The sequence below is a fragment of the Passer montanus genome, unplaced genomic scaffold, assembly GCF_014805655.1.
Source record: "Passer montanus isolate IOZ18808 unplaced genomic scaffold, ASM1480565v1 scaffold34, whole genome shotgun sequence".
Lineage (NCBI taxonomy): Eukaryota > Metazoa > Chordata > Aves > Passeriformes > Passeridae > Passer > Passer montanus.
Genome location: NW_024368152.1, coordinates 9,378,524 through 9,402,554, shown reverse-complemented (window position 1 = coordinate 9,402,554; position 24,031 = coordinate 9,378,524). Strand labels below are relative to the sequence as shown.

The 24,031-nt window shown below is 43.2% G+C and overlaps 1 protein-coding gene across 1 annotated transcript; it reads right to left on the bottom strand.

Moving 5' to 3' along the window:
* Positions 1–1,320: 1,320 nt before the first annotated feature.
* On the bottom strand, positions 1,321–22,088 carry TRIB2 (tribbles pseudokinase 2). The gene is made up of 4 exons (XM_039715577.1): positions 21,978–22,088; positions 20,643–21,061; positions 16,360–16,652; positions 1,321–3,671 (listed from the first exon to the last, which is right to left on the bottom strand). The coding sequence occupies exons 2-4, from the start codon at positions 20,910–20,912 to the stop codon at positions 3,203–3,205; spliced, it is 1,032 nt and encodes a 343-aa protein (XP_039571511.1). The 5' UTR covers positions 20,913–21,061; positions 21,978–22,088; the 3' UTR covers positions 1,321–3,202.
* Positions 22,089–24,031: the final 1,943 nt, after the last annotated feature.

Below are 24,031 nucleotides of genomic sequence, written 5' to 3'. Positions count from 1 at the left end.
TCTTGGGTTTAGCTTTAGGAACAAGGAAGCTCCAAAAAAAAGACACCCCATCAGCATTTTATAAAACTGACTTCAGCTGCCAAAGGATTCCTCTGCAGCTTTATCCTCAAATAAAAAATTCACTGCAAACGAGCAATCATTAGTCAGCTGCATTTTTTGTATAATTACTGGCAGTGAAAAAGCAAACGTGCAGGTTGCTGGAAAATAAGGTCTAACTACTTCCACCCAAACAGAACAGAAGCTGTTCACATAAGTTTTAGTGGGGGAGAGGGAAATCCTCAGTGCTCCCCTTCTCTCTATGACTGATTACAATCTGTTTTTTTTCTATAAAGCACATTTATTGTGGGAGTTTGATTTGAAAGAATTTCAAGTAATTTAAACTTTGGCTGCAGGCATACAGATCATTTAAAAACTGATCTTCAAATGTTTCTACATGTTAATAACATTTCTGGTGAGTGCTATAATCGAGTTTTAATTCTCAATCTACCAACTGAAACACATGCCAAGAATTACCTAGGAAGAAATCATGTAGTTCCAAGTCAGCCAGGCTGACAGTAAACCCTGTGCTAGCAGTTTTAGTGCAATAATCTTTATTTTGCAATGGGGACTTTTGAGACTGGGGGGTTTCTTTAGGGGTGACTGTCAACCACCTATAGCTTTTTGAAACTACAGAGGTGCTGAAAACAGCCTGCAGTGTGGCTGTTAAATCAAAAGCCCAGTTCAAACTGTCTTTTCTTAATAGACCAGGATTCATCTATCCTGCCTCACATTCTCAAAGCATCTTATTACCCTACATGCTCTTATATATGTCACTACCTGCATCTGTTAATTAATAAACTGAAAAACAAACAGAATCTGGCCTTAAAGAGAATACATTAAATTAGGAGATGCTAATTCAGAACCATCCTTTCTGGAACAGACGTACAAATGCAAGATGCACATTGCTCCAGGGTTTCGGGAAGTGCAAATACCAGCTCACTCCACTTTGGTACCTCTCTTCATCAAAGGGTCTCCCAGCACTAAAGTTCTCACCACATTTCAATATCCTTCTTGAAAAAGGTAAATGGGCTTGGTAAGACGCAGGGACAAGCCAAAAGAAAAGAAAATAAAAGCCAGTTTTATTCATAGCAAATGGTAAAATTTTTGATGAAAAGGCTTACAGTGTTACCTTGTAAATAAATATAAGTGCTAAGTTTTCTCAGCTTATGGGACTAGGCAAGAGCTTGTCAGCAACACAAAAAATACCAGCTGAATAATCCTAACAGAGCAAACTCTTGCAGCACCTCAGACATTCAGTAAGAACACTGTTCACCACTGAAGTTTAGTTAAATATGCACAATTTTATTTATTGAAGAGATTAGGACAAAAACATTAAACCAAATACATGACAAAGCACCAGAGGCAGTAAAACCCCACCATGCACATCACCAATCTTTCCTCCTATAAGGTACTTATAAAATAAAAAAAAAGTCCTTCTTGACACAGCACCATCTTCAGAGTGTAAAAACATTACTCCTTTATATTCTTAGTTACCAAAATAGAACCAAGGCAGGTCAGCTGCAGCTAGCTTTGTCTCTTGATAAAGAACTGTGAAACATCCTCTTGAGAGTGGGACCATAACTTTCCTGCAAGGCAGGCAAATAGCATCCATACGTCAAATGCCAAGTAGCTGTACGCACATGCCACATACTATAATTAAGCACAAATTCAAGTAACATTTACATACTACAGAGTCCACATGTACCTACCCAAAAAACATGACCACTTCACAAAACGTATACAGGCAGTAATATCAGAACAACTGAGGTACTGGAAACACAAATATTTATGCCAAGAGATTTCAATATCATACAGCAATATAAAAGCCGTAATAAAAACATTTGCCAGTCTAAATCAAATAAAGCTATCTAGAAAAAAAAAAAAAGAAGCTAAATAAAAAGTTATTTAGGGACAGAAATACCTGAACAGAAAAGAAGTGTGTTAACTACAGCATGTAACATGTCATCCCAAGTCAACCCGTAATTGAAGTACTGGCTTAATACATCACTACTGTGACATTTTCTTCAATAAATAGAATAAGTCTTGACAATACAAAAGGTGCATATTACTGTGTATGTTTCAAGAGGAATATCTGTAATATAAATGTTCAGCTTATTAATACCCTCTTATTTCTTAGTCTGGACATAAACAAAAATGAAAATCAAACAATTCTTTTCCCAAGTTTAAAGGAATTAAAAGAAAAAACCCACAATACTCTTCCTCAATAATAAAGAGCCCTCTATTTACATATGGGCTAGTCAGTAAAGAAGAGATTGGTTCTCAGATGAAGACACCATTAAGGGCTTTCTGCCCTTGCTAATCATATACGTGCAGCATGGCAGATATGGAAGCCAGTATCTCATATCTTTAAAAAAAATTATACAGTTTTATTCTTTTCTTTTTTTCTCCTATTATAGCAGTAACGCAGTTGAAAGTTCGAGTTATAATAGCTTCCTGCAACAAACCATTTGACACAAAACAGAACAGCCTGTTAAATGACAGTTACTTCCCCTTAAGGGAACAACGCATTAAAATGTCATTTCCTGACAAGAATATTAAGTAGTTTATTTAGAAGAAACGACTTGAAAATAGCTATCAAGAGACATGAACTGAAATTTTGCTTTTTTTTAGCACCCACTTTTCATGTCCGTCTTTGTGCACCTAATTTTTTCTTGTATTAATCCCATTAATTATTAGACATCTGATTAAAAAAAGTTAGCCAATTGTATTTTCCCTGAATAATGGCTGAAGTTAAATATCTAACAGTGCGATGCCAAGATGTGAGCTGAGGCAAAAAAGTTTCTATTTGTTGTGAGTTACCACTGTTTTTAATGGAACAGAAACAGGAGTGATACAGCTGCACCAGAATTGGCATGTGCAGTCTCCTTGGCTCCAAAAAGGTGAAGCTACAATTGCTCCATGCTGCCTTTTCTCCTCCAAATCAATCTAACCTGATAGCAAGCTCCCCCCGCCCCCCCAATCTGTCCCCATGCTACATTTGTTATATTAGCTCCTTGTGGAGGTTCCTTCTCAATCTGAGGACCTCTGAGTGTCTTTTGCTACCAAGCTAGGCTGATGCAGGATGTGATTGAACGCGGTCAGGAAGGGCTCCTTCATGTGTCCATCTCCAGGTTGTGTACCTTCTGAACACCAGTCTTTGTGCTCAGTTAAAGAATGGGTCCAAGTCTTCTTCCATGTTGACATCAGGCACCAGCTGATCTGATACTTCCTTAGCACCATATCCTGAATTCGATACATTAAAATCTGTAGAAAACCATGGATGGTCCAGAATTTCCTGTGAAGTCAGCCTTTCTGATGGCTCTCGACGCAGTATGCTACGTATGAGGCATTTTGCCTTAGGGGATAGAGTTTCTGGAATGTTAAACTGCCCACGACGGATCTTGCTGAAGAGGGAACTAGGCTCAATGTCATGGAAAGGATAGCGTCCAACGAGCATGGTGTAAAGCATGACACCTAGACTCCATACGTCCGCTGCTTTGCCAGAGTAGCTGCCATTTGTGTTCAAGATCTCTGGACTCACATAGGCTGGGCATCCATGCTTATCAGAAAGAGAGTCATCATTTCCTCTTAAAATATAAGCATCTTCTAGGCTTTCCAATTTCACTCGAGTCCTGGGGGGGAGAAAAGAAACAAAACACACCATCAAGGTAAGCAAACATCAAACATAAATTCTGGTTGTTGCAATTGTATGGTTATAATAGCCATACTCTACAAAATTTGACAACTGCAGAAGTGCATCAGTTTAAAATCCCACTCACAGCAGTCATTACAGATAAATTGATATTGTCTCTTCCATACTGGTTAGAGATATGAAATACATATAGGGAATACTGCCACACATATAGCTACCAAATTTCAAACAGTCATGTCCAGTAAACTCATTAATAAGTTTAAATAATAACTCGCTCATAAGTTCTCTTAAAGAGAAAAAAGGAACTGCCATATTCATGCTTTTGGTTAATTTTACATAGACATGATTCCCAAAGGGGGACATAAACTTCAAGACCTCTTCTGAGCTGGATGCACTCTAACCTACCCATGTAGGATTCATGCTCAAGTGCAAACCCAGTCCTAACTACAAAAGGTTGTTTTGAGACCTTCATGCTGGCAAAGCCACTCTGTACACCTGTAATTTCACAAGGTTTAACAGTACTAGAATGGTCACTCTGACCCTTAATGATCCCTCCGACCAACGAACATTTTCCTTTACCCCAGCAATTTTAAAGCAAATTAAGAAAGAGCACTTTTAACAGATTTCAGTCTTCCCAAACAGAAGAATAATTTTGGGCAAAGGGAGATCAGGTGAGCTGAAGGCCAAGATTAACAGCAAGCTTATCTACCCAGCTGAGCCGGAGGAGCTCCTCGCACCGGAATGAACAGAAAAGCTGGTAAAGGACTTGCAGAGATGACAGGAATGCCTTATCTAGATTGCAAACTCCTGCTGCCTGCAAAGCACTGTGAACTTGTCATTGTGCTGCAGTAATTATCTCTGCAAGAGAATTTTCTTCCCTTATGGATATCACACAGGAGCAGGAAAAAACTGATGCAAAGCTGCTTGTCATAGCACTAGATGAACATAACCTTTCTTTCCTTTCTCACTGCTAGGCTTTGTATCTATATTTAAAAATCTGTCCCTGTTGGAGGCATCCAAAGGATTACTACCACGTACCCTTTACACTATTTCCCAGCAAAGGGTGGTTTTGAGAACAGTCTCCACAGTGCAACACTTGTCCAGTGCCTTGGGATGGCAGAGAGACCTAGCAGTAGTGCAGATTTTCTTTTCAACAATTTTTCAAGTCATAAATTAACTTTGAGTTTTAGTGCCCTCATCCCTCAACCCCACAGGTCTGTTACCATCACTCTTAGTCCTGTGTCATGGACCTGCTCTCATACCACAGACATTCACAGGCAGGGACTGGACTTCATCCCAGAAGGCAGAACTTGCGTCTCTTGACTAAACCACGTAATTTAACAGGCATTAAAATAGACAAGGAGAGCCTTGTTTCTTAAATGTTTACTGAAGACAACACTGATTGAGCTTGAGCTGCGAAAGACATCTGGGCCAGCTTTGGCTTAGACTTAGTTCCAGGGCAGCTCAGCCCTATCTTTTTTGAACCAACAGAAGAGCATTTTACTCCATGGAGTACTCCAGAGGCAACTGTGCCATAAACTTTCATGACACTTGGACCTTTTCAACAGCTAAATACGTTTACTAGCAGAGGTGAAAGCCCCTCTGGCAACATGCCCCAAATGAGGAAGTCATAAATACAGAATTCCAAATACCTGGCTCCCAAGCACAGTGTGTAAGGGCAGCTCCTTCTCTCCTGAAACAGGCTAGTGTTTGCTCCTCCAGTTTGGTGCTGATGGGCATTGCTCAATACACCTGCTTCCTCATTAATTACCACTGCCATCCTAACAGTACTTCTGGCCATGGACAACCCCCTCATTAGCACTCAAACAATACTTTACAGCAGCAATGCACCACACAGGAAAGGGGCTGCAAGGAAAACCTTAACTACAATTACCAAGACCACAGAAATTTCCCTTTGTACACAAAGCAGAGGGTCCACAACTTGAGGAGAGTCCTTTCACAGTGCACAGCTTTGAGACATTCCTGCACCTGCACAGCATAGGAAGAGAAGCAAGGAGAAACGCCCAGAGGAAAAAAACATGCCAAAGAGGGGAGAGAACAGAGAAGAGGAAATGAAAGGGAAGGCAGGGACATGAGTTGTGGTTCCATTTGCATTGCCCACCTCAGTTTTTCCATAGAAAAGCATGTGTAGCAATAAAACAGTGGGGCCAGATACTCAAACATGCATTAAGTCACTGAACTGCCAGACAGGAAAGCATCGACTCACTCCTGCTAACTAACAGAAGCAGAACACACACACAGGGAGTGGGGCAGAGCAGGCTATTTATAAACAGCTTCCAGGAGGGAATTCACCCCCACACAAACTTGTCTGCCATCCCAGTGTCAACAACACAGGGAAATGTTGTTTACTTTCCTATCCTATTTTACATTTCTGGGAGTTGCCGAAGACTTTTAGAAAAACAGTTCAATAAGAAGCTTTTACATTACATAAAATTATTGGCATTCCCTAATCTCTCATTTCCTACAACAGACACAGTACAAAACCACAGAGAACAGACTGCAAGGTGTGTCAAAAACTCTTATTATTTTCCAAGAGAAGAAATCATTTCTTGATAATAAAACAGAAGCAGCACACAAAGGCCATATCCCCCCATCTTGCTTTCCTTGCAAGGTGCTGCAGCCTCCACACGAAACAGCGGGTTTTGTTTAAGCAAGCAAATGGAACAACAGCTGGCCCTTATCTGCCTGTGCCTCTGTAAGCTGTGGGCAAATGAAAACACTCAAGCCAGGTTTTTCATCCTGCTGAGCTGACAGGCTTTGAGGAAACAAAAGGTCCCAAATTAAACAAAAACACAACCTTCAGTCCTCTTCCTCCTGGTCAGCCCCAAACCCTCAGCCAGAGAGTCCCTTGTGTGCAAGGTGCAAGTGGTGAAATGGCTCCTCCGCAAGCAGGCAGTGCTCCCGCAGCACCGGGCATGCATTTCCCTGGCAGCCTGCAGGCCCTGCATCCCCCGAGCACACGCTGCCAGCTGCATGGCCTCAGCACGGCTTTCTCCTCTCCCAGGTACACCCCGGCAAAACCTGGGTGTCCCAGTTTCATCTGTAAAGTCTGGTGTCTTTGCAGTAGATGACAACACAGAGTTTCCATCTGTGCAGCAATGAGAGCACTGGAGGATGGGAAGGGCTGTCTGACTTGACACAGCTGGAAATAGGAAGAGCTCAGAAGGTGGCTCTGCCAGCACCCCTCACCACCAGCCAGAACTGGGGCTGGGCAGACCCACTGCAGCCCATTTTCAGTGACAGATGATTTCACCTGCCTCAGCCTCACAAATGGAACACAGTCTGTGCAGGGCTTCCACTGGGTACTGCACAGGTGTGTGTACACAGCAGCTCTCAGACCCCTTTTAACAGTCATTTCACGTCTTTTCAGGCAATCAAAAAGCAGCAGCCTGGCTCAGAAGCTGCTATTTCCCAGTGCACAGCACCCCATCTCTGTGAGAAACCAACTTCCAGCTCTGCTGGTCTTCCCTTACTCTGCATTTCAGGCATTGGCTAAAAGAGCTCTGTTTTCTGCAATCCAGTGAGGTTTTAGGGTTTGGTTTTTGGGTTGGGAAAGCAGGCAGGGAGTATGGAGGGGAATGGGAAAAAGGGGAGTCAAAGTCTAAATACAGAGAAATGCAGAGACATGCTGAATGAGAAGCAATCTCTATCCCTCACATGCCTCTTCTCAGAAAGCACTGAAATCAAATAGCCATGAACAGGAATAAAAGCCAACAACAACAAACAGACCCTGAAAACTACAAGTCGATTCTGAGAACACAGAACCTCCACAGAAAAGGGTGGGGAGTGCATCCAACTGCAGATTAATTGGGTAACCCAAAATTTGACATTTGTTAAGGACAAAAAAAAAAAAGAACAGAAAAAACCAAACATGAAGGTGTGAAATCACAATTAACTTTGAAGTGCTTCCCATCACAGAGAAGAAAAAGGAGAAATAAAAATAGTTCTCTAAAAGCCTCTCATTCTCTAAATAATTAACTCACATCAGTCCCCACAAGAGAAAAAGGATCCTCACAAGGGATCCCCACAAGAGAAAAAAGTTTTCCAAAAGCACCAGCATTTGAGCTTGACAAACAGTTGCAACAAAATTAATCCCCGAAGTTCAAATGTAAGCTACTGCCACAGCCGGATGAGAATCACTTTGTACACATACTCTGCAGGGAAACAAAGACTTTTGCCAACGCTTACGTAATTACAATACATAATTTCAAGTTTTAATGCAGACCCCAAATAAGCACTTGGAAAAAGAGCATTATGCATCTATCAGATCATTGATAAAACACTGCATTAGTTTAATGCATGAAAAAAAATACAACTCTGAATCATGGCTATTTAAAAAGGGGAAGCTATTCTGCCTATGAATGCTTTCCCATTACTGGTGAATGAAACCACAGAAGTGCAATCAGAGGGCAGCAGCAGCACTCGGACGGGAAATGCGTCTTTGTCCCCATAGAAACCGTCAGGGAAACCCATGAAAAACAATACCACTCTGAGTTTCTTATCAATATGCCATTCATTACTTGACTGCATTCAGACTTTGCTCTTCAGTAATGTAACAAAACATAATCAATTAAACGTCTTCCAGAAGGTTCTCCGATGCAACCTTCGGAGCACTCACCTCTGCCTTTGTTGCACATCCCACACTTTTTTTTCCAACAGATTCACATTATTCTTCCCTGCAGCACTTTGGGACTACCAGCAAATCTACCCTGCTTTTTGACACCGAAACCAGGACATAAGAATCCAACATTCACACTTGCTTTCCAAAAGCAAACAATTTCCATATCAAAATCAGCTGAATTATTCAGAGGGCTCTAAACTCATAAGACAGGAGCAAAAAAATCTTTAACATTTAAAGCAGAGATAACAAGTGATAGTCTGAGTGTGAATAAGCAGTCAGTAAGACTGCAGTGAATAAGCAGTCAGTAGTAAAGGAGCCTGCACCTGAATCAATGAAAGCAGTTGCCTCTAGTCTGTCCCCAAAGCCATCTGTATGAGAAATAATACCTGAGCAACAGCTGAGCCAACCTTCCTATCTTGGGAACACTAACTGCAGACCACAATTTTTGCACAGCAACACTCCCCGTATGACAGCCAAATCAGCTGCTTTTGGAAGAGACTGAAGGAGACATCCTGCCATGGACACTCCAGATACACCATCCAATTGTTACTTAGTCTGGGTAAAATTAAAAAATCCAGATTTACACATTCTATGCAGCAGACTGGAGATCAGGAAACAAACATCTTTGCCATCTTAATTACCATTTTTTTAAATACAAATGCAGATAAATAAAAATTGGCAATTTCAAAAGGTGCTTCACAATATTCCTCCAACAGCAAAAGGCTAAAAGCAACCAAGCAATGTTATCTCACATTTCAATATTATTCTGACTGAGACCAGGAAAGTCTTTCCCTAAGTAAAGGCATTCAAGCCATTGACTGCCCAGTGGACCAGGGATTGCTCCTAGGTGGCCAATAATTTACAGGTCATTTAATCGAGGTCAGTTGCCCACACCTCGTCATAATGATGAGAAAAGCATGCATGCAATTAGAGGCACAAGGAGGCAAAAAAAAATAATAAAAGGGAAGCTCAACATTGGGAGCAGTTATCTTTTGCTAATCGATTTTTTTTTTTTTTTAACCAAGGGAATCTCTCCTAAATAATGCAGAAGTAGGCATTCTTCATCAGGGAGCCAGTGAGACAGGGAAGGCGGTAATGAAAGCCCCGGCAGATGATTTGCAGCTTTGGTGAAAAGACTCGTTCTGAACTCACAACTACCCAATCTCCTTGGGGGCAGAGAGGCACACAGGAGCAGGGGGAAATGTTATGCCATCAGTTTAAATCCTGCTCCTTTCATCAATAGATCCCTTTCCAATCGTTAACAGCACAGAGCATGGGTATTCACCACACAACATCCTACACAATTTCAGAGAAGAAAAAAAACAAACTCTGCACAAAGGCTGTTAGACAGTCTCTTGCATAATGAAACAGGCTCAAGGATATGTTTCAAAAGACAACCGGGACTTTCAGGCAGTACAGGTTTACAGGATGAACCCTGTTCCTAAGGGAAGATTCCTTCACTCGTACTTCCGCACAATAAGGAAGCCTCTAAAAATTACATCTCCCCCACCCTTCCTCTGCAGGGATGCTAACAGCACAGTCAGCCTTGCCTGCACCCCTCTGGCATGCAGTATCCAGCAACTTAGAGCTTTTAACTTGTTTTAAGCTGGTCTGGGTTTTTTCCCTACAGAATTCCATTTCCAAATGCTCTGACTCACCTCCAGGAATGACTGGTGTCCCAAAGACCTCAGTTTTACAACACTCAAATATGATTGCTGGGAACAGCCTGTCCTGTATACTTTGTTTCTTCCAAGCCCTCATTGCCTGAAGACAAAACATGCTCCCCAGAGAGCTGGTAGGCAGTGATGCATGTGCTGGGGTGCAGGCTGCGAAACCCATTGCAGACCCCTCCACAGAGGAGCTCGGTTACAATACCCTGACCAATACATTTTTTATAAGAATCTGACTTAGGGCAGCTACTTCACCACCTCACTTTTATCTTGTTAGATCACATTGAAGATCAGTTTTAAAAGGCTGTGCTGCCAACCATATGCTCTATTTCCCATCTTTTCTAGATCTTTTGATACAATGCATGATGAAGCTCCACAGGGAAAGAAGACCACAATTCTTTTTTTAACATAACTGCATGTTGTGAAAGTAGCCCTGCACTTTCTGAGCCTACAATGGGTGCTCAACATCTCTAAGGCCATGCCATTATTTCACAACCTTACTGAAAACCTATTGCTTAGATGTCTGCAATCCTCTCTCCAAGCAATACACATCTAGCAAAAAAGCAGGTGCTCAAGACTAAATATGCCCAGGTTGGCTCCTCTTTACAATCCCCACCTTTCCTCTCCCTCCCAAGCCCGAAGTAATCTCCCAGTGTGATAATAAGGACAATTAAAAGAGAAGGCAGCAGAAGAATTTCACTCTGATAATCCACTGCAGCTGTGGCTCGTTGGGCTCCTGCCTCCCTCTCTCACTCACCCCCAGCAGAGACATCCAGATACCCTCAGCCTCCACTCAAAATTCAACATGGACCATTCTGCAGTAAGTCCATGGATGGAGGTTTTCAAGTCTTCAAAAGGACCAGCTGTTGAAGTGAATTTGAGATGTCCTAAGACACGCCTACTCCCAGGGACTACAAGGCACATTTTGTCAGAGATCAATCCCATGATGAGCATCTCAGGAGAGGCACCACCCATGACTGACATGACAGCCAACACATACCACAGCACCCTGCCTGAACAGGGAGAGTGAAGAAGACAAGGCCCTGCTATGCAGCACAGATAGTCCAGGGGTAAAACCTCCCACAAACTCCAGCGCTGGGTACAAGAGCAAAGGCTCTTGACACTCCTGGTCTCACTGGAAGGCCTTGAGCTGACTCAAGGTCCATTTGAGTTCCCATCATCATCCCAGGGCCAAACAGCAGCCAAATCTTCCTTGGCTTTTGCATTAATTTATAACCTTTGGCACAACAATTAACCTGTATGACTATCTATGCCCTCAGGGGGAGATTTATGAACCTCACAGGGTGGCTGTGACATTCACCACCTGCAGCCAGCCTCCCTCTTCCCTCCTGCTGGGAAGGGCACCAAACACAAAACAAATTCAGTGTTACTCCCAGGAAAGAAATTCACCTTCCTCCCGTATTCTAAGAATAATAATTTCTGGTTTGAAATCTGACCTGTGAATCTCCCCTATTGAAGAACTTGTGCTCTTTGGTCCTGTGGCCCCATTCAGGGTAGTGCAAAATGCTTAAATGACAAAACAGATGAAGACTGTTTTTATTTCTAAATCTTCGAGTATTTTAAGAGCACTCCCATTTTGTTTGATTTTCTCCCACTTTAGGACTCTCTTTTTAGGATAAGGGAAAGCATTAACTTACATGTTCTCTATGGAATTGTAAGGGTAACAGCAAATTCTAACACATTGATGAAAAAGCTGCACCACATTATAATCTGACAAATGCTGGGGAGAAAAGCTTATTACTAACTATAAGAAAATTAAAGGTCTACACGCAGAAAGGTTGGTATATGCATTTGTATTTTTTTGTGGAATCAGGTTTCTATCATGAGGATTCGAAACAACATAACTAGGTCATGTTAAAGCATCATCCTCTCAAAGCTGAGAAATTAAAGAGGAAAAAATATTCTAAGAGCACCAAGTAAATACGTTATGTTAACTCAGGCTTTCTAAATTAGTGTATTGCACTGGCTGCATTCCCCTGGCATAGAGCAAAAAGTGTCAAATCCTGTTTATTTTTATTGAATCCCACCTGCCTCATATTTACTCAAAGAATAGAGGAAAATTACAATATCTAAATACCAAAATTATTTTAATTTTCCCTTCAACAAGTATGATGAATGTACAAGGTCTTTAAGCTTCAAATATTACGACAGCTAATATTTTAATATAATTAAAGGCTTAAAAATGCACTAAAGAAATTAATAATTCCCTGACAGCAGAAATGTTCTTGTATTAAGCAAACCATTGAAACAACCAACACAGAAATGCTTCATTTAATTCTGAGATCTTTCAGATGGCTCTTTCTCAAAGCATCTGCTATGTATCAGACTGATGAACTGCTTTATTAGCTATATACTGTGTATGGCACTATTTTTAGCACAACCCAAAAAAAACCTGCCTGTTCTGCAGCATCATTATGGGACACCAGCTAGGAGAAGGGCACGGTTGTTCTGCCCAAGGGCCTACTATGAGGACAAGCTGTACATGGAAAACAGTAAGTACCATGACAAGATAAAATACTCAAAAGCAAGAGGCTCACCACATCAATACCAACCTGGCTTCATACCCAGGACAAAAAAGATTTAACAACACTGATGGAAGGAGAAAACATACAAGAACACAGGTTTTATCATAGGTCATTCACTGTTTTGGATTCAAGTTTCATTCTGAAGTGTCAAGACACAGTTTTTGAAGTGTTCAAGTATCTTAGAGGTACTTTAGAAAGTCTGTTGAGACTCAGCCTGGCAAGTCAGTGTTGTTTTCCATATTTTCAGTATCCTGGAAGCCACTACAATCATTTAATAGATGTGCTGCTGCTTGCTAACCCAGTCTTACAAAACATTTCCAGCCATGCTGTAATGTCTTAGAACTTCTGCTTCATCAAAATCAGCTGCAGGTTTATGGAGTTTAACTCTGAAATTTCAATACTACAAGACTGGCTATTTCATTTATAGTTTACCAATGATCTACAGACACCTCCCCCTAAAAACACAACTGCACTACCTTTTATACAAAACAAAACACTCATGTAGCAACAGCACACATCATTTTTATGGAATGCAATTTACCCTATCTTCAAACTTCCTACAGTTCAGGATTTAAATAAACTATAAATTACCTTGAAACAGACAATTTTTTTTGTTTCCACAGTGGAATTCTGAGTTTCATTTTAAGTGCTAATATATTTACACACATGTAATAGTGTAAGACATGATCAGAGTCTCATAGATTTACCACATTAAGGAGAACACCTCTAGTACCATTAGGACCCCTACAAAATGCTCAGTGCTACCAGCCTACAACAACACTTTATTCCACCTTCTTACCTCCCAGTTCATTAGAAACATCCCAAGGCACTGTGATTTGCAACATCCAAATAACACACATTTTTGGTGGGGACATCAAGTTGAAGCTAAGAGCAGTTGTGGTGCTGCTAGATCAGGAGCCCAAATCTTTGCAAATTCCAGCTGTAATTTAGATAATGGAAATGGAGTAGAAGAGTTTCAACACTGTATGCACCACCTGCAAAACTTCAGGAGCTCTGTTTTTCTACTGAACTACCAGGATCTCATTAGGATCAATGAAAGATGATGTAGTAAGAAATGCTTTAAAATTGATTTTCTTTTTTAAACAACTACTTCCATATAACCTTCACATTCCTTCTGGCTCCTCCAGTCTGGCAGCTCTCAGCTAACAGCAGACAAGTATCTTACTTTAAAAAAAATAAAAGCACCAAGTTTTCCATTCATGTATTGCCTGCATGCTGGATTTCACATCTTTTCTTCTACCAAAATTAAGGCCATGAGAGTCTCCAGGAAGAGGAAGTTCCAAAGGGGTAGGTACTTAAAATGAACTGCAGAAAAAACAGCCTTGAAGAAATAGGAAAAGAACTGCTAAGAAAGAGCTGCACTGAAGAGCAGGTGACACACAGCAGCAGAGTTCACACACATTTCTCAAAACATCATTCTTATCTCTTCTCTCCCTCTTTGGTTCATTATGAGCACCAGAGAGCAAGGGATGGTGCAGCACCCATCTGCCGGGCATGGCTGCTTATGGCAGCTCCTCAAGCACTGCTCAGCACACAGGCACCCTCAGCAGCAGCCTCAGACACATGGGAGCTCAGAGGGGTGCAAGCAACACACCAACACCTCTGTGAACTCAGGAGGACCAGGAAGATTTTTCATTTCTAAATATAGCAGGAGATTGAAAGTGATGACTGATTACAGTATGATGATCAGAGGATGTGAAAAAAGGCAGTCACTGCTGTTTGGTTCTATTTCTATCTCACATTATTTCATCTCTGTTTATTTAGGAGAGAGAGGATTACAATACCTTCCTACTTACAAACCAACATTACATCCAGAAGAAAACCGCATTATGATTATCTTAAAAATAACCAGCAAGTCCTATTTGACCTTTAAAGTGAATTATTGTATAATTAGAAGACAATGCTCAAAACTGAGTAACAGTGTCATTTTGCAGACAACAGCTAAGTTAAAAACATTCATAAAAGCCAACGCTGCTATTACAGTACACACCACTTTTCTTGGGTGGCTGAAGGATTTGGCCCTGTGCCTCCTATGTTGCACTCAGTTCCTAGTAAGCAGCAGGGTAGGAGTTCAAGAGCATTCAGCACAGGCCTACGTCTGCTCCCACTGCACTGCTCTGAGCTCATGCTGCCTTCCCTTGGAGGAGCTCTTCCAAGCTCTGCTCATCATGCAAAACCACACATGTTTAGATATACCCCCAGGAAAAAAAATCCACTTAAACATTAGGATGTTATCAGCTACATCCCTCTCTCAACTATTTTGCACAAGTTTCCTTCTTATCTGCATCAGAGGTTCTAGAATGGTACTTAGTTATTAAGCTGGGAGTGAAAGTTGTGGAAGTGCAGTTTATATCTACCTGCTCTGCATTTCTCTATAAATGGACATTAAGCTCGTTTAATTTTATGCTTTTTTATCAAGGAATCAGACCTTGGGGCTGCAGTAGAAAAATACTTTGCAGACAATCATCTGAACTGAATTAAGAAGTGAAAATATATCTTATTTTTCAGTCTGTAAATAGATTAAAAGGAGAAGCTTATTTGGAAAACTTAGCTTGCAATAAAATAAAAGTAGAGAATATTTAAACGGGATAGATTGTCATCTTTATGATGTCATTTTTATTTTAAGACCAGGAACTTTTCTTTCCTGAATGAATTGTGTATTAGTTTTTTCAGATTTTTAGATCACCAACTTCCTGAGCCTGTGGAGAACATAGAGAATTTGGCTATTGCTTGTAATTCCCCCAAACAGAATTGATATGCACTGCAAAGCTCTCCAGAACAACCATTTCACTCTGCAGCAGTTTGAGCAAGTTTTCAGACAATTTTTAGCATTCAATTAAAAAGGCAAAACATCTCCCCATTCTCTACTAAGACCAGAAGAACCACAAAGGCAGGTTCTGCTCCCATTTATATGTTTGGATTTTTTTAATGGTCATCTTCCAATTTAATCACTCTGTGAAAGCCTGACATTATTCTGACAGTATTTATTGCTCTGATACCTTACGTGGAAGTTGCAAATAAATTCATTATTCAAGACAAAGAAGACTGGTAAAGACAAGGAAAGAGGAAATTTCCACAGGTACAATAGTATTGCTCCACATCAGAAAGAGCACTTCAACATCATATCCAGAGCATCCAGTGCTATTTCTTTCCCTGTCTTCCCATACTCCTTCCCCATATCATTTACACAGGAGAGTGTCTAGGGAGGAGATATCATTAAAAAAAAACAAACAAAAAAAAACCCCAGTAGTTCCCCAAGTACTATAACAGCTGATACTACAAACAAGCAGCCCCAGGGCAAGGCAGTTTCAGTCTTAGTACGATTAGTGACCGCATAATACTCATACAGGCAGCCTCCAGACCCTCCCAGCATGGAAAACAAGATGTCCTCAGAACAGTCCTACAGAAAATACTTCACTGCTCTTCCTCTTTACACCTCCTCACTGGAACGAGCCATTTCAGTTCCCAATCCTCTTTAACGTCCTCTTTTAACACCAGCAGCCTTTATGATAATGCAACTGTTACCCCAGACACCCTTTCAGAGCTTTCCTGCAGATGTCTCCCCACTAGGAATGAGAAAACTCCTCTAGGTGGAGATGCAGAGGCCAAGCACTGATGCAAACAGCTCTCTATACTTACTTTATTCCAAAACCCAAGCCAGAAGATAAAATAAAAACCTACGATGAGGTTGCAGAGGAAAATAAAGTGTACTACAAACAAAGGCTACAATATCCTCCAACTTCAACTATCTGACCTCAGGCACCCCCAGCCATAACGAGGGAGACTTACCTTTCTTCATCCTTAAAAATAAACTTCCGCAGCTTGAGATCTCGCAGTACCAGTCCACCATCATGGCAGTGTGCAACAGCAGAAGCTATTTGATAGAAGAGTTTGGCTGCCTCCTCTTCTTTAAGCTTCTTGCAGGTACGAACAAACGAATGCATGTCCCCATAGCTCCTTTCAAAGAACACATACGCTTTTGTCTCCCCAAGAATTATTTCAGTAATTTGGTTGATATTTTTATGCGCAGGCAGACAAAAACATGGTGCTAATAACTCCTGGTAGCAGCCAATATCAAACACCTGCAGGAACAATGACAGTAAAGCCAGGGTTAGTGACATGAAGGACAGTGAAGTCATGGTGCATCTGATTCTGCTAAAAAAACCATCTCCAAGTACAATTTATGTCACTGCTGAAAGCTGCACCAATGTAAACAGGATGTCACAAACTCATAGCACTGAGGACAAGACAAAGCAGACTGTACAACCCCACAAAGAAGACATGTAACCTTGACAGGAAAGGCTAGTCTTCAAAACTAGTAGCAAGCGTAGCTACATTAGCTAGCACCTGATCAAATCCAGAATGCAATCTAAATTAAGCTGTGAAGACCAGTGATGTATAAGGGCAGTACTCAGAAGGAAGCTTTTTCTTTTCTATTTTCCATCTAAATAAACTCATAAAAAATACAGCCAGTAGCTTTCTATTGAGAGAAGCTGTCACATTAAATCCACCCTGATACACATGCCTGGCTCTTTTGATTTTATTAACCCATTAAAGCCTTAAGGATTTTCAGGCTTAAAGTATCATCTATTGCTATTCCTATTTACTTCCTGCCTTTCTTTCATCTCTGAAAAACAGCAAAGTCACTTTCACTTTCCAAGTCTCAGTTCCACAATGGCTGTTTATAAGATCAGAAGGACAACCCGGGAAATAGCTCTGCCTGTTGGAGCACAGACAAACACCCTTCAAAAGGCAAAGACAAAACCACCCTGAACTCTCTGCATTTCAATCAAGTGCTCCATTAAAAGCAAAGTGTCCCTTTACTACTAAGTATGTTATCACTGATCTTATGAATGAGCTGTAAGAACTAAAAAAGCTGCTGGGAAACCCAAATATAAAAAGTTACTATAATCTAGTGATGACGAATGAATCAGTATTTGAGTCAATTGAGAAAAGACCACATTACAAGAAAATGAAAGACTTCATTGAGAACAACAAAAGTCAGTGTGCTAAAAGAGACTGAGCAAAGTATTGATAGGAGTGATTTTTATTTTTTAATTATACTTGCTGCAGAGGACTGCAAAGCAAGTATTAGCATTTCCACCAGCATAAAAATTTGATTAATATGTAACTTACTGGTGTTTTGTTACTTTAGCAAAAAGAATTTAAGGTAGTCATGTATCCTTCAAATGAAATATAAAAATGAAGAACTGGTCTAGTTCTCTAACCACTGCTTTAAACTGCAATTGTTTTCTTCTTTTCTGTATTCTAGCATTTGGATTCTGATAGTAGGCATTTGTACCCTCTCTGAGAAGCAAATATCTTCCTGTTTTCTCTAAAGCTTTATAAACCTTTAAAAATTAGAGTGAGAAAGATACAGTTCAGTCAAAATTTACCTGAGGCTTCAAAACCTGCATTGTTTAATGCTTCAGAGCACAATCCTAATAAACTCCTTCCACAGAAGAGGACCCAAATCCCAAGAAAATGGGACACCCCATCCTCACAGACCTCCTTTTCCTGTCACTTCATACCTGCACTGCCTTACCCCAGCACAGGGAAAAACAACCTTAAAGGCAGACTGCCAAACAGAGCCAGCACATTTTACGGGGGGAGGATTAGCACGGAGGCATTCTGGTGACATGGTGCACCAGGGAAGCAGAACCAGGGCGGGGAGGGGGTGTTGCTAAAATCCCTGGTGTGCAATTCATTCCAGAGGAGAATTCATTGACATTTGGATCTCAAAACTCATAACTACTACATTATAAGTGAATGGCTCTTCTACAAAGCAGCTGCTATAAAATAAAATTTAAGCAGGAATATTCATGTAGCTCAAACCCTTCATGTGAAAAGACATATTTCCAGAATTCTCTCCTAAACCAGATTATCATAATGTAAATTAGTTACATTTTGTGGTTCTCAGATTATGTTTAAATAAGTAGCCCTGGATATGTGCCGGTACTGTGTTTGAACGGGGGTAGATAGGAAGCACTATCATACTGCTACAGTGTCAAACACCTTCTATCAAGGGCTTCTTTGTATCCCAGCTTTTAAGATCCCTGGCCTCAATTCAGCAAATGTCCAATAAGCTGCAGTTTGATTTAGGTCTCGCTGGGAATTAGAAGTGAGAAGTTACCATTGTTTGGATGCCACAGAGCCCTGAAGCAAATAACGGCATCTGTACAGTCGGTGGGTGCAGCCAAATGAATCTTGAGAATCATCAGTATGTGTCTGTTATCCAGCCCAGCGTTTCTGCAAGCAATCTCCAAGAGCATCTTCAGTAAGATACCAGAGAGCACCTCTCTTTGCCGGAAGGCTACTTGACAAATAGTTGTCATGATACTGCAGGCATTTTAAAGCACACATTAAATTAAGCCGAGTTCAGGACTGACAACTGCATACTCAGAAACTAGCAAGCCAGGCTAAGATCGTGTTCTTGGAGCACAGCTAGTAGTGCCTCGCACATATGGAAAAACTGATACTATTCAAATGTCAGGATCAGCTTAAAAACATACAGCTTAAATGGAAGGGGGAAAAAAAAAACGGCCCAGTCTTTGTGAGCTGCAGTTATACTGTTCATACTGTTATCAACAGTGCCTTAGTCCTGCAAACCAAACAGGAAACAAAGAAGCGCATAGCCCCCGCTTTACTACTTGCTATGCAAGTTCACCTAGAATTTCATGCAGAGCAGCAGCTTTGTGAGATCTGTTTATTTCATGAAAAGATGCCAATGTCCTAGAGTGCAGCACTGTACTACTGCATCGAGCTGGGCTTTCATTCTCGAAATTCTCATGTTCTGTTTCAGTTTAGTAACAAAGCATCCAGTTCAGCATGCAATATTAGTTCTTAGCAAAGCCATGGGCCTTTTTTTCTCTAAATAATCACATGAAGTCCTAGGCTGCCTTAACATCAGGTTTTATAACTCAATCAGTAAGCATATTTAAATTGCCCTCTGAACTCCAATCTTCACAAATAGCAAGGAGGAGCAATTATTCTCACTTCTCTGCTACAGCCTAGTCCATAACTTTTTATGAATCGAGTATGAGAAAGTATGAAACAGTCAGCAACACTATTATTAATCCCTGGAACACTAGTAAGCTATAATACATTTACTTTTCCATCTAGAAATTTGCCAAATGGCATTAATTCTGTGTTTTGGGAATAATACAAACACTGCAGCATGTGCTGGAAGGTTGCAATTTGCTATGTAGTTATAAAAACTACTACTGGGTACTGCTTCAGTTTGCTGGACATAAGTCTGTTTCATTACAGACAATAAGAATCACAATTTGGGAACAAAGGATAATATTCCCTCAGCTCAAAAAGAGAAAAACACCCCTCCACAGAGGTGCACGCATGCGGATTTCTTTTTCCCACAGCTCACCTTTTAATAGTAGGAGCAAATTGGGAGGAGGCAGAGAAAAGCCGGCAGGCTACAAAGAGTGGGATAGCTATTCTGTCTGCACTTCTAAAAACCGTAGGTGTGCAGGTTTTATTCTTGCTCAGTTGGGCAGTGGGGGAGGATGCTGTTTGCAAACAACCTCCACCGTGAGGGAGCTCAGGCTGATTAATTAGATGTGGTTCTTCTTTTTTTTTAAATCGCTTTTAAGATAAAGCTGATGGCAATCTGCCCCCAGGTCCCCCGCTTCTCCATCCTCTTCCGTAGCCAAAGCACAGAATTGGGGGCAGTAAAAATCGAGGAAGGCAGCAGGTCCCAACACCTTAAAATTAGCAGGGGATTCCCTACTCCATTTTGAAAAGTGAGTGTGGGGAAGATGAGGTTTTCTCCTGGTCTGAACTCATGTTAAAACCTACTTCAAAAACGGCTCTTTCCAGAACAATATCCCCCTGCCAATAGAAGGCAGACCTGGCTCCGGGCCACCGCTATAACGTGGCCATTGTGTGGAGAGAGGGAAAAGTTACAGGATTCGCCCATAATCCTGTCTCCCTGCCTTTTGTTTCTCCAACATTCAGTAAGTGAGGTACACGGCCATGCTCGCCCTCCTGCAAGACACGGGAAACCCAGGCGCGACAGGGGAGAACCGGGGGAGGGGGAGAACAAGGAGAGGCATTACCTTGCAAACCAGCTCCTCGCCGCTGTGCAGATGTACGGCTCGGAAAACGTGGTCTCCCTCGAGAGGCTCCAACAATAAGTATTTCCCGATGCAAGAAACGCAATGCGACAAGTTCGGGGTCTCCGGCGGGCTCGGCGAGCCTAGATTCGGGCTAAAACTCTGGCTTGGCTCGATGGACCGTATGGACGAGAGCTCTTCAAAATCCTGGGTTTTATTCCGCGGTCTCCCATATCGTGCTATCGTGATAGGGGTTGACCTTTGTATGTTCATGAGTATGGAGAAGACCAGCCGAGACGCTGCACCGGAGCCCTGGCGTGGAGCGCGGTCCCTCGCCCGTCCAGCTGCGGCTGCCTTTGTGTGGCGGGGGGGGCGGGAGCGGGAGCGCGGCGGCGGCGGGCGACCAGCCTCAGCGCCGCGTCCTGGGCACAGGGAGAGAGCGCTCAGCCCGCGGCCCTTTGTTCCCGCCGCCGGCCGGGCGCGCAGCGGTGGGCGGCCGCCGCTCCCGCGGGGCGCGCAGCGCGGGCGGCAACAAAAGGTCGGTAACGCGGTGTGCGCAGCGGGACCGTCCTTCCGCTCCCCTACGGCCCGGCAGCGCCGCGCTGCCGCGGCTCGGCTGTAGATGGCGCGGGAGCCTCGCCGCTAGCGCCCGGGGCGCTCCGAGAATGCCCCGCGAAACAGCGAGGGAGCATTTAACTTGGGCCGACAAAGGAGCGGGACCGCGGCGGGCGGCTGGGGAGAGCCGCACCGGCACCACGGGAGCGCGGCGGAGCGCGGGGCAGCGCGCACCGCTCCGCGCTGGCGGAAAGGAACGGGCTGTCGTTGTCGCGACAGAACAAAAAGTGCAACCAGAGAATAGAGAGCGCTCCCACGCTCCCCCTGCACAGCGGATTTGTGAGCGGGGCTCGCTGCCTTCGCCGCGTTTAATGGAGTTCACGCACAAAGAAAAGAAAAACCGGCGCGGCGAGAAGGGGCCGAGTTCTTAGCGCAGGGGCTGGGAGGGCGATAAGCGAAAGGCCATGAGGGGTAATTAAACAGACTCGCTTAAAAAATAAATGCAGAGAGCAAATTTTGTTTGACGGCTTTCCGGCCGCGCTCGGGGGAAACAAGGTGAGACGTCCTTCCGCAGCCCTGCCGAGCCGCGCCGGGGGCTCGGGGGCGGTCCGCCGGCTCGGGGCCCCGGGAGTATGCCGGTGTATGCCGGTGTATCCCGGTGTGTCCACGGCGCTGTGCAGCAGTGCGATCTTTTTTTTTCTCTTGGGGATGGAACATGGGGAGGAGAGGGTAGCCGCGCCGCTCCCCTCCACCGAGGCACCCGGCGTATCAGTAACTACTTACGTGGCGGGGACGCTGGCTGCCTCCGTGCTCGCTGCCGGCCGCCGCACGCCCGCACGGTGCCCAGCGCGCAGCCCGACTGCCCCGCCGCCGCCGCCCGCCCCGCTCGGCCGCGCTCGGGGTAAACAAGGTGAGACGTCCTTCCGCAGCCCTGCCGAGCCGCGCCGGGGGCTCGGGGGCGGTCCGCCGGCTCGGGGCCCCGGGAGTATGCCGGGGTATGCCGGTGTATCCCGGTGTGTCCACGGCGCTGTGCAGCAGTGCGATGCTGACCGCGGCTCCCCTGCTGACAGAGCTCCGGCAGGTCCAGCCTTTCCGGGGATTGCCCTTGCGGCTGGGGTCGAGATGTTGGTATTAATTTTAATATCAAATGAAATAATAACAGTAATAATGGTAGTGGCTTAAGCTGCCCTAAAAGCAGAGTCCGCTCCGCTGCCGGGCGCGGGGGCTGATGCGGTATCTCGTGTGCTGGCCGGTTTTTTTCTCAATGAAGCAATCGGCTTTTTCCGGGCACCGCGGGGCTCCGCATGCTTAGGGGAGCACAGGCGCTCGTACCCTGGTGCTGCCGGGTGGGAGGAGTTCTACCGACTCCAGACTTGTCTTAATCCGTCCCAAAATTAAAACGGAGGGGAGGAGGGAGTGCGGGGGAAGGGAAGACAGGGGGAAAACGTAAACCTTTTCACAGAGAAAGCCATGAATGAGGTCGGTCTGTCTCCGCCCAGCACCACTGCGGGCTGTCGGTTTGGTGTGGGTTTTTTTTTTGTTTTGTTTTGTCTTTTTGTTTGGGGTTTTTTGTTGTTGTTGCTTTGTTTTATTTTGGTTTTTTAGGGGGTTTTTTTGTCCCTTTTTTAAAAATCTGTCTCGTTTTTTTTTTTGTTTTGTTTTGTTTTGTCTTTTTGTTTGGGGTTTTTTGTTGTTGCTTTGTTTTATTTGGGTTTTGGTTTTTTTTTAGTTTTTTGTCCTTTTTTTTTTTTTTTAATCCGTCTCTTTTGTTTAAATAACAGGAGTTTAGCTATATATTGAAATTTGATGAGCAGTTCCCTGAACTCCTAATGAGCCTGATATGTACTCCTACCTGGTTGTTGGTGGTGATTTTCTTTGAAACAACGACCAAAAAATAAGCCCAAACCAAACCAAATACTCAAACCTCTTCCCCCAGTCCCCTCCTGCCCCCCAAAAAGGGGGGGGAGGGGGGGGAAGTATACAAGCTAACAATAAGAACAGGTCTGTGAGAAGAGCACAGCTCTGTCCCAGAGCTCAGCCTTTCCAGGGTAGTGCCAAGGGGCTGTCTGTGTCTTGAGTGTCCTTTCCCCACATCAGCACAGGGGAGGATCAGAAATGGGAGAAGGGTTGTTTTGGGGTGAACACCTGCAAGTTTGGGTGATGCCTGTTTTCAAGGGGTAGAAAGGAGTGAGTATGACAGTAATGAAATAACCAACGGAGGAGTGAGTCCCAGAGGTGTCTGCTTTGAGGTGGAGAACAGGGCTCCAAAGAGGGTAGGGGTGCTGCAGCCAGAGTCCAGTCTTGACAGCGGAGCCATTTGGAAATGGCTCTCTACAGCATTGCACCTGCCTCTTATCTTGTCACTAGGAGCTGTAAGTGCCCTGTTTTACACTTATAAGATAAATACCATGAGAAAACGGTTGTCATGATTTTAAATTTGGCATAGAGAAGATGAGCTTCTGGCAACAGAGATTTAACCTCGTAAATGCCACTTGGGTAGTGAGGAAGGGCACAGATGCAGTGATGTGCAACAACCCGTAGGACGACCTGCAGACTTGGTGTTTGCTATTTGCTGTAAAAAGAAAAGGTGGTTTTCCTGCCTTTCCTCACTTATTCCCATCACCTCTGAATAGTTTGTAACTTTTCAATACCATTTTTAGAAATGAGATGAGCAGTGCCGGATACTGAATCATTGCAAATAAGGACAAGCCATAAAGTTATGCAATACATTCTCCAGTATCACATCCTGTGATCCAAATCAAACATTCTTTTCTTAGTAGATGGCTTTTTACACAATTTCTCCCTTCCTCTCCCCCTGCATACTCCTTCTGACTATG

Excerpts from the sequence above, each read along its gene's own strand:
- TRIB2 (XM_039715577.1), bottom strand. The coding sequence starts at position 20,912 with ATGAACATACAAAGGTCAACCCCTATCACGATAGCACGATATGGGAGA. Across the intron at positions 16,653-20,642 it reads GCGAGGAGCTGGTTTGCAAG|GTGTTTGATATTGGCTGCTA; the intron begins GTAATGCCTCTC and ends TTGTTCCTGCAG. Across the intron at positions 3,672-16,359 it reads ATTTTTAAGGATGAAGAAAG|GACTCGAGTGAAATTGGAAA; the intron begins GTAAGTCTCCCT and ends TCTCCCCCCCAG.